Genomic DNA, 14,834 nt, shown 5'->3' on the forward strand with positions numbered 1-14,834 from the left:
ATTTCACATGAGCTTTTTGGAGCCTTTTCAGTTTTTTCCCCCAGAATCATAGATTAGTTAGGGTTGGAGGGGATCTCTGGATCTCATCCTGTCCAACCCTCCTGCCAGGGCAGGGTCACCTGGAGCAGGTGACACAGGAATGTGCCCAGGTGGGTTTGGAGTGTTTCCAGAGAGGGAAACTCCTCCCTGGGCACCTATTCCAGAGCTCTGCCACCCTCAACGTGGGGGTGGCAGAAGTTCTCTCTTTAGTTGAGAGGAAACTTTTTATATTTTAGTTTATGGCTATTGCTTCTCATCCTGTCACTGGGCACCACTGAAGAGAGTTTGGCACCATCCTCGGGGAGATACTGACATGGATGGCTGAGATCCCCTCTCAGCCCTCCCTTCTCCAGACTGACCCGGCCCAGCTCTGCAGTGTCTCCTCGTCAGAGCGCTGCTCCAGCCCCAAATCCTCCGGGTGCCCCCTCAGGACCCTCTCCAGCCGCTCCTCGCCCAGCTCGCCCTGAGGCGCCCAGCACCGGGCTCAGCACTCCAGATGTGCCTCACCAGGGCCGCCTAAAGGGAGGATCCCCTCCCTCGCCCTGCCGGCCACGCTGCTCAGAGGCTTCTCCCGGGAGCCCCCCTGCCCTGCCCTTCCCCGCCCGGCCGGTCCCCGGGGCCGGGAGCGGGGCCGCGATCGGGCAGCGCCGGGCGGGAGGCGGGGGCGGCGGAGGAGGAGGGGCCGGAAGGGGATGTGACCGCCCGCCCGCCGGCCCGGGGGTTCCGGGATCTCCCTCGCCGCCTCCGCCGCCCCCCGCCAGTCCCGCAGCCCCGGGCTACCCGCGGCCCCTCGCCGCGCTCCGCCCGCCCGGCCCCGCTGCCGCCGGGCCCCGCTGCCGCCGCCCGCCCGCCCGGGGATGCGGCCGGCGCGGTCCCCCCCGCCTGCCCTGGCCCGGCTGCTGGGCAGGAACCGGCCTCCCGGAGCTCCCCGGCCTCGCAGCCCCGCGCCCGGCTCCGCCTGAGGCAGCGGGCACGGGGCGCCGGCCCGGCCGCCCCAGCGCTGCTCCGACGCCGCCATGGCCCCGCCGGGCCCCCCGGCGCCGAGGTAGCGGCGGTAGAAGGAGCCGAAGCCCGGTGACCGAGAGCCCCCGTCCCATCCCTGCAGCCCAGGGAGCGTGCGGAGCCCACCCGGAGCTGCTGCTGCTGCTTCGCCTGGAGAGCTGCCATGGTTCCGGCGCACTTGACCCTGCTGGACTTCAGCGATACTTGAAGCCAAATCTCCGTGGCTCTTTGGCCTTTGCTAACTCAATGCTATGCAAAAGAAAAGGAGGAAAAAAAAGAAACCTTGACACTAGCTGTGGTGGGAATGGCTGTTTCCTGCCCTGGGTGAGCCCATGAGTGGTTTTTTGCTTGTGTGATGAACTAATTCTCCTTTACCCGGTGGAAGACACACTACATATGGCAACCTGAAACTTTGGTACTGCTTGGTCATTGCTGAGCAGTTGGAACTTTTACTCGTTTGTTTTGTTTGTTTGTTTTCTTTTTTTTTTTTTTTTTTTTTTTGCATAAAGTCACCTAAGGAGCCTTGTTGCTGTCTTCAGGAGCATTGGAGGAATTTGTCTTAATTCTTCACCTCAAGTGACTTTATCCCACTGTGAGTGCAGCCAGTGCACCCACCTAAATACCTTCTCCTTCAAAACTCCTTCCCAGCCTGGAAGATCAGGGATCACGGACTTTGAAAACTTCTCATCCTGGGAAAGGCTGCCCATAGTTACTTTATGGGGCAGCAGCCTGGAAAAGTTCTTGGGGACCAAAGGAGGCCAAGTCTGCCTGCCCTGCACTTCATCAAAGGAGCAGGGAAGAAGGAGTCATCGAGGCATGCGGGCCCACACTGCAACGTCTTCGTGGAACATGGTAAGAAGTTTCTATTGGTATTTGGTTTAATTTTGGTTTGCTGAGCTAGGTACAATATGGATTTATTCAAGACCATGGAGCAGATACAGACATGTACTTTATGGAAGTCTTGTTTTCTTTCCCTTGCTGCTTAATGCAAATCTTCAATGATTTGTTTATCAAGAAAATACTTGGGTCATATTGCTTGAAACCTGGAGAGAGGTTACTGTACAGCTAAAGGTGAAATGCAAGGAAGTAACTTTGTACAAGTTTCTCATTTCTGCCTTGGTAATGTTCTGGTTTGCAGTCTGGGGAAGTGTTTGATCCTGAGTTGTCTGTGTCATAGTACAGACCAGCCTCAGCCCGTGGTGATGCTGTTGTCAGTGACAGGTGTTCTTTAATTATCTTTACTGAAGGGACTTTGCTGCTTGGAAAGGAAAGAAACCTTTATTTTGGAAAGTTGGTGAACTTACTGCTGTTGTGACAAGAGTTTCTTGGTGCATTTGGAGCACTTTTGCTTAGTGGTTTCTCATAGCTGGTTACACCTCCATCCTGTGCTGTGATGGATTGAACTGCTAGAGGCCAGAAGTTTGGGGTAGAGCAACCCTGTCACTTGCTGGCCTTCTGCAAAGTATGGGGGGAAGTTCAGAATCTCAGGAAAGAAGCCAAATGAAAAACTCAGTAGGACTCAGAGGTACATTTGGTGGCTGCATTAAATTCTTCCTTAAACATCAAAAACCAACCAAACCGCCCCCCCCGCCCTCCAAACCAAAGAAACTGTAAACTGAAGGCATCTCTACAGAAGTGAGGTGCAGAAATGCATTGTTTTTGATTAAACTTTGGAGTAATCTTGCTTTTGCACAACACTTTTAAAATTCTAAAACAATATTAGAATTTTAAGAGATTTCTTTGAGATGACGTGCTGCTGACGGGTATCTTTGGCTGGAGAATGTGATTTTGACAAAGCTTCTGCAACAGTTTTGTCCTGTAGAGGAAGTTTATCTGTGAATATAACAAAACTGCATCTGTAATCTTCATAGAACTAAAAATGAAATATTTGCTGTGTCTGAGAACACAATATAGTTAGAGGAAAAGTTTTGATTTGTTCTTTCTTTTAAAGGGCTTTGCTTTCAAACTTTTTCTCATTTTGTGTTTCTAGAAGGGCCCAAGGAATTCTCTGCAGTGTTCAACAAACACACAGAGATCCCATTTTTGTACTGCTCTGCTGAAATAATGTTTTGAGTTTTTTCAGTGTTTTATTTTCCCATACAATGTTTGTGTACTGAAGAAACTTGAGGTAATTAAGGGAAGGTTAGAGAATAGGTTAGAGAATATCAGGGTTGGCCCTCTAATGTTAACCCTGCTGCTGGATTTTTCCTTGCTTTCAGTCCTGTGATATACCCACTCCTCCACCCCCAGTTTGGTTCCTGCTTTTACTACTCTGGACAGAGTTTCAAGGTCAGGTGAGATACAGCCAGTGCACTTGCTGCAAGCAATATAATGTTCTTAGTCCCTTTGGTATTTTGCTGTGGCAGAAAAGCCAGGAACGTTCTTTTTTGATCATCTAACAGCAATAGGCAGATGGTAACTTCTTGCCAGTGTGACCTGAGGTCAGCAGATCCCAGCACATTCACGAGGAAAAATGGCATCTCTAATGTCCATGTGCCATATGTCCATGAGAGACCTTGGTGTCTTGATTCAGAAGAGAATAAACTTGAAAGGGGACATCAGGGCTAGGACATCTGTTAAAAGAACTGCAAAAGATCAGCCTTGCTTATACAGATGAGGAAAAGTTTCTTCCTTTGAGTGGATGAAAAGGTTCTTCCAAGTCCTGGCAGTAGAAGGCAGTACCACTGTTGTTTATTCACCTCTCTTCTGAGTTTGGGCTGCTCCTGTCCTGAAAAATGCCACATTAAATCTGGGCAAATTAAGAGGGAACAAAGTTTGTTTTAGAAAGTTCTTCCTTTTACGTTCAGTAATTTGCCTTTGAAATACATAGACTGGCATACTTTATAATTAATGAACAGATCAGTATTTAATGCTTTCAGTCCTATTCAGTTATTGTGCCATGGGCTGGAGTTCATAAAAATAAGATTGGTGTTTTTCCAGGGCTTAAATATTTGCATGTTTCCCTTTCAGTATGTTATTACACAGTTTCTTCTAAATACCAGACACTGTATCTGGTTTCTCTGTTGCACTGTGGGAACTGGTTTGTCCCAGGAAAATTGTGTTTCTGGCTTTTCATAACTAAGAAATGCTTAAGGAGAAATTCCACGGTGGGCCACTTAACCCCCTAGAGACAGGTGAATTTTTAAATGTCCTTGTCTGAAGTTCTCGTATATTAAAGCCCATGATAAAACAAATACAAGAAATGAAACTTTTGGTAGCAGGGCTGTCCTTTTAGGGTTATTTTTATAAAGGCATTTATGATCTTGTTTTGGTGGGACATTACCTGCAAAGTTCTACTGGGGCTCATTCAGCAGGCACTAAGTGGTGGCACCAGATTTTGGCTGAAAGGGTTAGTGAATATTATCAGATACTAACAGTGTAAGGGAAAATAACTTCCAGCAAAGTAATTCTATTTTTTGGTCATCACCCTCTCCGTAGCACCCAAAGCAACACATGGAGAGGCTTCTGAAAAGCCAAGGAGGCAACTGGCCAGAAATCAGCTCTGCTGGTGCTCAAATGTTCTGTGAGAATAATGCAGAAGGGCTCTAAATTTTGTCCTGAGCTGACAATTGAGGAGTGCCTTAAGGGAAAAAAAGTAATCTATGGGCAAGTTTTGGGCTTGTCTCTTTGTGCTGTTACTTTCCCCACGGAGGGCGTTTTACAAGCTGGAGTTCATGCTCGTGTCGTTACCCTGGGCAGCAGGGTAGCCCTTGCTGGGATTTTACACATTTCACCCTGATGCAGATTACTCCAGCTCATAGCTTGTTTGCAAGCTTGAACTTGAGAGGAATTATAGAGGCAAAGTTTGCTTCTTTCTCTCTGCTTTCCTTGGTGAGAATTGAGTCTACAGTCACTGCTTTTTGGGGATATCCAGCTGAGAAAAAAATGTGATCAGTAGACAGTTAAGGGGCAAGATTCTGTCAGTGCACCTTGAAATTTGCGCACTAGTGTATCTTGTGCCTTTCCAGAATGTTCATTTCAGCAAAACTCAAACTCTCTGAAAAGAGAGGTGTGTTCTCAGTGGGCTCAGCTGTGATCCCAGAGTTGGCAGGACCTGACTGGAGGGACTGGCAAACAGCACATCCCCTCTGACTGTCTTGTGGAGGTGTTGCTGTGCTGAATGATGAGCAGATCCCCTGAAGCATGTTGGTAGAACTGTATCTCCAAGCAAAAGCAGCACTTGAAGGCTTAAAAAATGAACTCTAATCATTACATACGTGATACTGAGATGAGGAAAAGATTGATAAAGCACTCAAACAAAAATGGCCTTTTCATAGTCTTTCATAGCGATAAAATGTGGTCTTAGAGTTTCTCTTCCAGCAGGTGAGTGATAGGGAAGCTTAAATGAGCTGTTTACCTCACTGTAAAGAGAGATAAACTGCAGAACTGGATGCATTTTTCTTAAACATTTAGTGCTGAATATGGCTGAAGTCTGCCAACTACAGTCTCTGTCATATTAGATCGGAATTCTTTTTCTTACAAGGGTGCTGAAAGATTTTACTGCTTTAATTAGGAAGCAATTGTGCAAAATGGATCTATAGCACCAGCTTGCCACAGCTGCCAGTTGGAGATGTGCCCTTTACAGTTCACTGTGAGGAAAAATCCCAACAATTAAAAGCAACATTTCCTTCATTATCGATTAAAAAATAAATTTTAAGGGTCTCTATGTTTAATAATCTATCTTGTTTTGTGCTGTTAAGTTTCACGTTTCAAGCACTTCAATTGTGAAAATGAATAAATTACATTATAATCAATTCTAAGCATATCCTGGGCTCATCCCACAGTGTGGGCAGCAGGGCAGGGGGGGAGATTCTCCCCTTTCTACTCCACTGTGCTGAGACCCCACCTGCAGTGCTGTCTCCAGCATGGGAAGCACATGGAGCTGTTGAAAAGAGTCCAGAGAAGGCCATGGAGAGCTCCAAGGGCTGGAGCCCCTGTGCTCTGGAGACAGCTGGGAGAGCTGGGGGTGTTCAGCTCAGAGGAGGCTCCAGGGAGGGCTCAGAGCTCCTTCCAGTGCCTAAACTGGCTCCAGGAGAGCTGGAGAGGGACTTTGGACAAGGGTCTGGAGTGACAGGACACAGGGAATGGCTGCAAACTGAGGGTAGATGAGATATACAGAAGAAATCCTTCCCTGTGAGGGTGGCACAGGTTCCCAAAGAAGCTGTGGCTGCCCCTGGATCCCTGGAAGTGTTCAGGGCCAGGTTGGACAGGGCTTGGAGCAACCTGGGGTAGTGGAAGGTGTCCCTGCCCATGGCAGGGTTTTGGAACAAGATTATCTTCAAGGTCTGATTTTTGTACTCATTATCCTTTATCCTACAGGGGAGCTCAATATGTCTTCCTTACCTGCAATATGCATTTATTAGATAGTCAATTGCCCATACAAGGAAATGATTTAAATGAGACTCCTACCATACTAGAACTGTTTCTTCAAACCCATGTACTTAAAACCTCTGCATTTATCTCTTTCCATTGTACCTCAGGGAATTTTTATACTTTGTCTCTGCTTCACCAACTGCAAAACCTGAGACTTCAAAGAAACTGCTTTACTACTCCTGACTCCACTTTAGACCATTCACCTGAAATTGGATCATTAGCACTGGCCTAATTGGAAGCCATTTTTTAGTCTGCCTTCAGTATTTCAGGTTTTCATTCCGAACTGACAAAACTTTCTTTGTTGTCAGGCTAGAGATTTGGCAGCTCCCAAATTTCAATTTCCATCTCTATTAGGAGAGACTTATCTCCAGCTTTTGGGATCATTGCTTATGAATCCAACTTCACTGTGCCTCAGTATTAGCCTGGTTAATGCTGACATCTGCTGCATGCTGAATGCAGATTTGTTTACTGCCTCTGACTGTATCCCTTTTCATCATAAAAATCACTTGCTGTACTTTTTCTTGCTCCAATTATCAAATACTAACTTGATCTATGGTTGGAATATATATGGAAAGAGACCTAAGACTTTCTAAACTGCTTTTCCACAGGATGAGGTGGATGATGATGATGGTGGGGAAAGGCTAATCCCTTTCCTGGGCAAAAGCAGTTCTGTTCTGTGCACTGACTAATCTTTGATAACTTGCCATATTTAAGCAGTTGATCTCCTTCATGACAAATAGGTAGTGGTTGCTTGTATGCCAGACTTTCATTAACAGATTATGCTAGTTCTGCATTCTTATTTACAAATTTTAATAGGGAGGCAGTGGTAGGAAATCAGGACAGGGAGGCAAGAGAAGGCTACAGGGTATTAGCATAGAAATCTTCCCTTGTAGGCAATCATCTCCTTCAGCACACTTCAACATTTACCATCAAACTCGCAGTATTTTACATTGGAAAGTTTAAATCTGAAGCTTGAAAGTGAGGAGTTGACACAGTCCTGTTGCTGAGAGTTGAAAGTTCTGAGTTTCATCGCTGATGCTCTCAGAGTCAGGCTCTGTAGCAAATCATGAGGGTGCAGGAAGGTGGAAATGGCCTTGGAAAATCTTGTCCTATTGACTGTCACTTTAGGGTGGGGATGCTGTTGGGTTGTGCCTTGGAAGAACAGGGATGTGTTTCCAGCTGTGCTTGTAGGAACTGTGATAAAGCAGACAAGAAATAATTGGGAGAGTGTTTTGATAGCCCTGGTGTGGATGGGACTGTAAGCGGAGCCTTGGCAGGTGCCGAGTGAGGAATGCTCTCAGCTGACAGCAGGCAGTGGGGATGCAGAGCTGCAGGAGTTAGTCCAGCTCTTAACACCCAGCTGACACCAGTGTTGTGTTCAGTAAGGTTTCGAGCCCCCTGCCATGGGTTTTGGGCTGTTTGGAGTGTTTCAGCATGGCCAGGACATTCCTGCAGCTCCCTCAGTGTACTTGATCCACTCTGTAAAGTTTAAAACCTGGATGGCTGTGGGGCTGTGTGGGTGTGTTGCAGGTGCCATCTCCTTCAGCTGTATAGAACACTCTGATTTGCGTTTACAAAGACTGAAGGAAGTGTTTGAAACACTAGTGACCTTCTGGAGTATTTTTGCAGATGGAAAAATACAGATTTTGCTTTCCTTATTCTTTGGCAGGGGGAAGGGGCTGCCTTCTCTCTGCGGTGTCAGTGAGGAGCAGTGTCTGCACCCAGCACTGTTCTGTCAGTTCAGCCATGCTGTGCCATTCTTGTGAGAAGGAGTTAGTCTCCTTATAAAAGGTCTCTTGTGAAGTCCTTTGCTGTAGGAACATCCAGAGCAGTTCCAGCAGAGAGAGGGACTCTTGCTTCTTTGCTTTTGTGACTCTTATCAGTCAGCTCTTACTCGGCTCTATGTTGATTGAAGATCAATCTAAACAATCTGTAGAAGTTATTAATCTGCTTGCCAGAGTGTCCATTTAATTGGTTTAAGGAGGATTCTCGGGCAAAAAGGTAATGAACATTCAATTTTAGTGAGTAAAGCTGCCTAAGGCAGCGTCTTTCCTTAGTTCTTAACTAAATTAGTTCTTAGTTCGTTCTTAAATCTGGTCTTAAAACTTCTGTGCTTAATGCCAGTGTTGCATTTAGATATTAAGCATTAAATTTTGTGAGATGGCTGGAAGTTTCATCATGCTTGTGGCAAAATTTGATATAATTCTGCTAAAATGGTGTGTTGTGCTCTGGGAGGAGTCCCTTTCTACGCGTTTCCTTGTGTGTCCTGAATACCAGCTTGCTTTAGTTTTTGCTTAAGTACTTTCTGAAATTAGTGTTGAAATTAGATTTAGGGGGGTTTTTTCATGTATATTTTCATTTTCTCCAGCATTTTTTCTTGGCTGTTACCAGCTGGGTTGTGAAAAGCAGGAGCTTGCTTTTATGCAGAGTGATTGCTGCTAATTTACATGGATGCGAGCAAGCTCATCATTCTTTCATGAGTGAGGAGAGTGCCTGATTTATGTTGTGTCATTTCTGAGCACTGTTTTTACCTAATGAATAGAGTTTCACAACAGATTATTAATCATTAAGACTTTAGTTTCATTGTGTGTATTAAAGAATCAATATTGCTACATGTTGCCTGCCTTGAGTAGCTGCTTATCCATGAGTGCTGCTTTTCTAAGGCATTCTGGTGCATTTATCATTTTGGCTGACTTCAGTTCCTACCTTATTCCTGCCACGTCTTCCAGGGCCTGAGCTGTGTCCAGCCTGCCTCTCTGTAGATTCCTCCTTTGAAGTGCTGTCTGAGCAGTAGCAAATGTTATTTGCTCCAGTCTCTCCTTAGAGCTCATGAAATAGTAAAAGGCTGCTGTGGTTTGCACTCCACATTTGCATCAAAGAGGGAGTGATGGCCTCAGAAACTGGGAATAATGTGTGATGAAGACTATATTGAATTACATACTCTGCTGCCTGTTAAATGCTGGGTTTTGGATGGCAAGGCTTGCTGGAGGACAGGATTCCCCCATTGTCTGACCTGCTGTTTGTTCCCTGTCCAATGTCCATCTCTGCTGGAAGCACAGAGTGACCTGGGCATGTTCCCTGTGCTTCCTGTCACTCTGATGCTGCAGAGGAGGAAATTTCACTTGCTCTGCACATCCAGAATCCAAAACACACCCACATGGGCTCTGTCAGGTTTGGTAGTGACCCCAGTGAGTTGATCTGTCACTCCACACCTGGGGGAACTGATGGCTAATTCATGGCTTTTTTATGTGTGTGTGTGTGTTCCCAGAATAAACAAGGTTGTTTTTCCAGAGGCTGAATGTGTGAATGGTAGTGGGATAAGGACATGGAAACTTTAAGTAGGAAATTCCTTGGGCTTTCCGGAAATGTTTGCTCTGTCATTCGTGTTCAAGTTGCCTAAATTCAAAGGCTGCTTGTTAGGTTCAGCCTCATTTAACATACCTGGTGAAGGGCTGTTCCCAAGTTCTCAGTTCCTGGCCTGACCACAGAGGGTTATCACAGGGCTGTTATGCAGTAAACACAACTGTTTTCACTTGGTTTTTGTGAGTAAAATAATTTAATTAATTTGAAGTGTTTAAAATTATTTACTTAATTTAAATTTAAGCTTTATTACTAAGGTGTAAAGCAAATGAAATTGTCATTTGGGGCACTGGCCACCAGATGTCTTCTGTGACTCTTCACTAACTTGCTCTGATTAAAACAATCCCTGCAGTGAGAATCCTCTTGGAAATGAACAAAAGTTAATTGGTGAGAACCCGGGTCAGAAGTGACAACTGTGAATTTCAGAAATAGTGGCTGTCAGGTCCTTTTAGATACTACTAGAACCTGTAATCTTTGTGTGCTTGCTTGCTGATGAAAAAAAGCTTGGTAGGTGATGTTTGCTTTCACTGTTAATGGGAAAATCTTGCTCCCTCATCTCCTCAAGCTCCATTTCAGCCTGTTCTTTGTTTAAAAAAATAAAATAAATGGTTTTCGGTTCTGCATTCCTTTTCATTTATTGATGTTTTCTACAATTGGTCTAATTCCCCTACTTCTTTTGTTATGCTGCACTGACTTTTAAAAGATATAAATACTTTCCTAATATTTATATTTAATATTAGATTCCTCTCAGTATAGAAATTGATTTGGTAAATCCTCTTGTAGCATTGAGTTCAACATTTGTGAACATGAGCTTTTTATGGCATGGATGCTCAGGGAATATCTAGAAACAGATTCAGCCTGTGACACTTTTATTTGCACAGTTGGTGTTGTCTGAATGTCAGAATTGCTCTCACAGAGCTAATGGTGGAGTTAAATTGTTATGAAGTCATAACAATGCTTACAAAAGCAAAGCTGTAATCTAGTAATACTCTATTTTACTTAAATCTCTTTTGGGTGGGAGAATTTTATAATAATGAAGATTTAGTGCATCTAGAAAACTAGTTTAAGCTATAAATATGTACGTGTGAATGGGGTTTTCTTTTTATTATTTTTTTGGCTCTAAGTTCTTTTCATTCCTGATATAAGTCTGACAACACATAATGTTCATTTAAAAACTACATCCCATTTTAGCCTGAATAACTGGAACAGCTATTAGAGCTATTGTTGTCTGGCTACACTTCATGTTTGCAAATAACTTAGGAAAGCTCAAATGAAAAGTTTTGAATAAATGCCAAGCTGTTATTTCTTCTCTAATATATTTAGCTGGATGGATAAGAAGCTGCATTTAAAAGTCTCTGCAATCAAACCATTACTTCTTACAAGACTTATTGATGGATTGCACTAAATGTGTTTGCTATATACATGATTTTTTTTTTCTCAACGTGCAGCTATTTAATAGAAAATAAATGTCCTTTACAGGAAATGAACTGGAGGGAAGACAAAGCTCTTCCCATCATTTGATACTGTTGATGTTCATATAGAAGCTGTAATTTCCCTGGGCTCTGCAGATTGTCTGTTATGTCTAAATAGTGCCTCCCACGCTGAGGGTGGATGTCAAGGTGCTATCATGTTTCAGGTTTTAAGTAGTAATTATTGTTATGAGGTGATCACATAAGACAGTGTAAGTGTTGCTCAACCTTTCAAATTCCATGTCACTGGGGAAAAAAAAAGTGTTGGGGAAACTTCAGTCTAATTTAGCCCTCACTGTGAGAACTGCTGGTGGTTTTTACCTTGCTCTTGCTGAAAAGTGGAATAAAAAAGGCTTTTCTGACCACAGGTACACCACCAGATGGGGTGTGAGTTTTGCTTATGAAACACAACTTGGAGACATAATCTGGGAGTTAATTCTGGATTTGCTGCAGCGGTTAGTCTGGAGAGGGTCAAATCCTGAAGGCTGTGGATGGTTAGCAACATGCACTGAGCTACCTCTTAAGTAGGTAATATTTTGAGCCCAGCAAAAAGAGGAATTAGAATAATAAAGGTTGGATTTTTGGAGGCAAATGCTAGCTTGAAATGCTAATATAATCATCTTGGTGACTGCAGTTTTGCCTCTGCAAAGCGAAGGCAGTGCATGACATTTCATTGAAGACCTGCTGCAATGTTGATAAGCTGACCTCTCCTGAGAGGAATTGTGAACTTCACTGAGCAGCAGCATGGCTTTGTAATCGTGGTTTAAAACACAGGATTTGAAAAACATTAAATGAAAATAGATCAGTGCTGCATTCATTATCAGGTAAGGATTCAAAGAACCGTGAAATGTTAACTTGAAATATTTGCATTCCACTCATAGGAATAAGTAGCACAAATCCAGTGAGGTGTTTTTGCTCTGATTTGTTAACTCGGGCTGCTTTTCTCCAAAAAAAGTGAATATCGCATTATGTTTGCCATGTCCACATCATTTAGCCCTGCCTAACTAGAGAGGCATTAAAAACACGGAGGTGAAAGTCACAGACACCAACAGAGCCGTTGCTGTGCCGCTCAGACATCTCTGTCATCTGCAGCGTTCCCAAATTAGGAAGTGGTGGGCTTCAGCAGACAGGGAGCAGGATGATGTGGAGCCCCTGGAATGAGGCAGATTTCATGGCCATGGGCAGGCTTGAATCACCCCAGAGCCCTGAGTCACAGCAGTGGTGGCAGAGCTTTGTCTGCCCGGAGATAAAGGGTGGATGTTGTGGCTGAAATGGGGAGATCACCACTCAGCCACTTCTGAAATAACTACATTCTGTGGTAGCCAAAGTGCTTGGCTGGGCTGAGATATCCTGGCCATTCTACCTTTAAATTGCTCCATGGATGTCACAGTTTTTAAAATTCCAGATTTAGAAGGAAGGTGGCTCTTCTGTGGTTATGAGGCTTTCATCTGCTAAAGTTGTATTTCAGAAAGTTGATGTGCTGCTTGTGAAATGCTCCCCTAAGGCAAACAAGCCCTTTGGGGAGGGGGACTGAGGGCTGGAGTGAATCAAACAGGCATTTTTCATCTCAATTATTAATACGGCACTTTTTATGATTCTCAAATTGGAATTGCTAGCAGCTGAATTTTAAAAATGTAGTAACTTCTAAAATTTTTAGGAGTAAAACTAACCCTGTGCAAGTAAAGGTGCTGTCTTCTACTCCAAGACCTCTTTACTACAGTCTTGCACAATCACACTTGGATTTGAGTTCTCCTTCTCTTGCTGCAGTGTGTTCTGTTTGTATCCATGGTCAGCCATGTGGAGGTGTCCATAAAGGATAAGTCCAGGGGAGCTCTGCAGAGTAAGGTCTTACCTGAAAGGACTCACACTCAAAAGGTAATTGCAAGGGTCATTCCTGATATATAATCCAATTCTGATGTATTTAAAATGGATCCAAATGAGCAGTGCTATTAAAAATTATTATCATAAGGATTCCGAATGCAAAGCTGAACAAATGGATTTCTTTTTTTGAGTACAACAAATTGGATTAGAGTATGTTGGATGCTTCCCCTTGTGCCTCTCTCCCCATCAAAAAAGGTATTTAAAAAACCAATCTGAGTGCAATACTTTAGCAAAAAAGGGATGGAGGAGGAGGAGGTCTGTGAGAGAGCTTTTGCTGAGTTCTGTCAGTGCACCTACACCTTGACTCCAAGTTGTGGTGGGGCCAAGCTGTGTGAATGCAGCTCCTGCCCAAACAAAGCCCCACGGGAGCCAGGGATGTTGGAATTCACCTCCTTGTGCCATGAAGCACTTCTGACTCCTCTGGAGCACAAATCACCCACCCTGACTCTTGATTTCAGGAGCTGACATCTCAATCTGGGCATCCAAGGTTTGTGGCTGTGGGGAGGGAATTGCTTTTAGCCTGGGATCTTACCTGGGATGTTTTATGAAACTTTGGCTTGAGGAGCTGGCCTTGCCAGGGGTTGGCCTGGGGGTGTTTTATGAGATGCACAAGTAAAAGCAGAGAGCAGGGATGGGGGAGGAGAGCCATGGAAATGTTCTTTCCATGTTCTTTTCCAGCTTCTCCAGGGCTCCTCTGCAAGCCAGCCTGGGTGACAGAGCTCCAGTTACTGTGACACCGCAGATAAACCACAACAAGGACTTTGGATCCTGCTTTTCCTTGTGCCACCTCCACTCTTCCTCCCACACCTGGCCCTTGCACACAGTAGCAATGTGCTACCAAAAGCAGACAAAATAATACAGAAAAAAAGAGCACCTTTTCTTTGTACCTGACATCAGTGTTACGTTGCAAAGAATAACTGAGATTTTTTTCAGTCATTTCTCCTCTGTGCTGGGCTTGTCCTTGGATAAGTAAAATGTATATTTTTAGGCTGCGTAATTGAGGTTTGTGTAGGCAGTGATTCCAAGGATGCACTGGTGGCAGATGAAGTCCTGTGTTTTTCCTTGTAGCAGGGAACAGCATCACAGATAGTTAACAAGCACCTACTTGGATTATTCCTAACTCAAAACCAGATCCTTTATCTTTATGTTCTTTGTCATCATAAAGCTGCAACTTCTTGCTCTATAACCCATATAAATGGTTACTAAGATTTCTTCATTGGAGGGAAAGAGGGTTGAAAGTGTGGAAGTGCTTGAAGGTCCTCAGAGATGGAATAATTTGTGTTTGCTGGTTTAAATTGGAAGCTCTGCCTTTTGTACAGGTATTGATGTCAACATGGAATGCTGTGCATGTTTATTTGGCTTTGATTAATTCATTGGAGTGGGTGAAGATTAAACTCTTCCTGGATAACACCTCTAGTAGGTGCCTATCCTATAGCCACCCAAATTTGATCCTTTGAACATCTGTTATATATCCCTGATATTTCACACTCATCTTGTAACTGCTCACCTTTTGTCTTTCAGTGTGTTAAGGCTGTTTTTTTTTAATTTGTTTTGATTATTTTGGGGTTGGTTGTTGTTGGCTTTCTTTGTCTCTATCAAATTGTTGCTTTTTCTCTTGGAGAAACAACTGTCCATTTTCAAATTGGATGCTCTTGCAGGTTGACTGATTGCTTTGTATTGTGTAAGACTATGGAAATCCTGCTGTTGAGC

General features: G+C 44.1%; 1 protein-coding gene across 1 annotated transcript in view; it reads left to right on the forward strand.

Moving 5' to 3' along the window:
* Positions 1-904: 904 nt before the first annotated feature.
* The window catches only part of ABL1 (ABL proto-oncogene 1, non-receptor tyrosine kinase), a 77,148-nt gene continuing 63,218 nt past the window's right edge, over positions 905-14,834 (forward strand). Inside the window, exon 1 of the mRNA XM_084219983.1 lies at positions 905-1,893. Within this exon, the coding sequence (XP_084076109.1) occupies positions 1,758-1,893 (136 nt within the window). The 5' untranslated portion in view covers positions 905-1,757. The remainder of the gene's footprint in view (positions 1,894-14,834) is intronic.

This window comes from Fringilla coelebs (genome assembly GCF_963513975.1).
Source record: "Fringilla coelebs genome assembly, chromosome: 21".
NCBI classification, from domain to species: domain Eukaryota; kingdom Metazoa; phylum Chordata; class Aves; order Passeriformes; family Fringillidae; genus Fringilla; species Fringilla coelebs.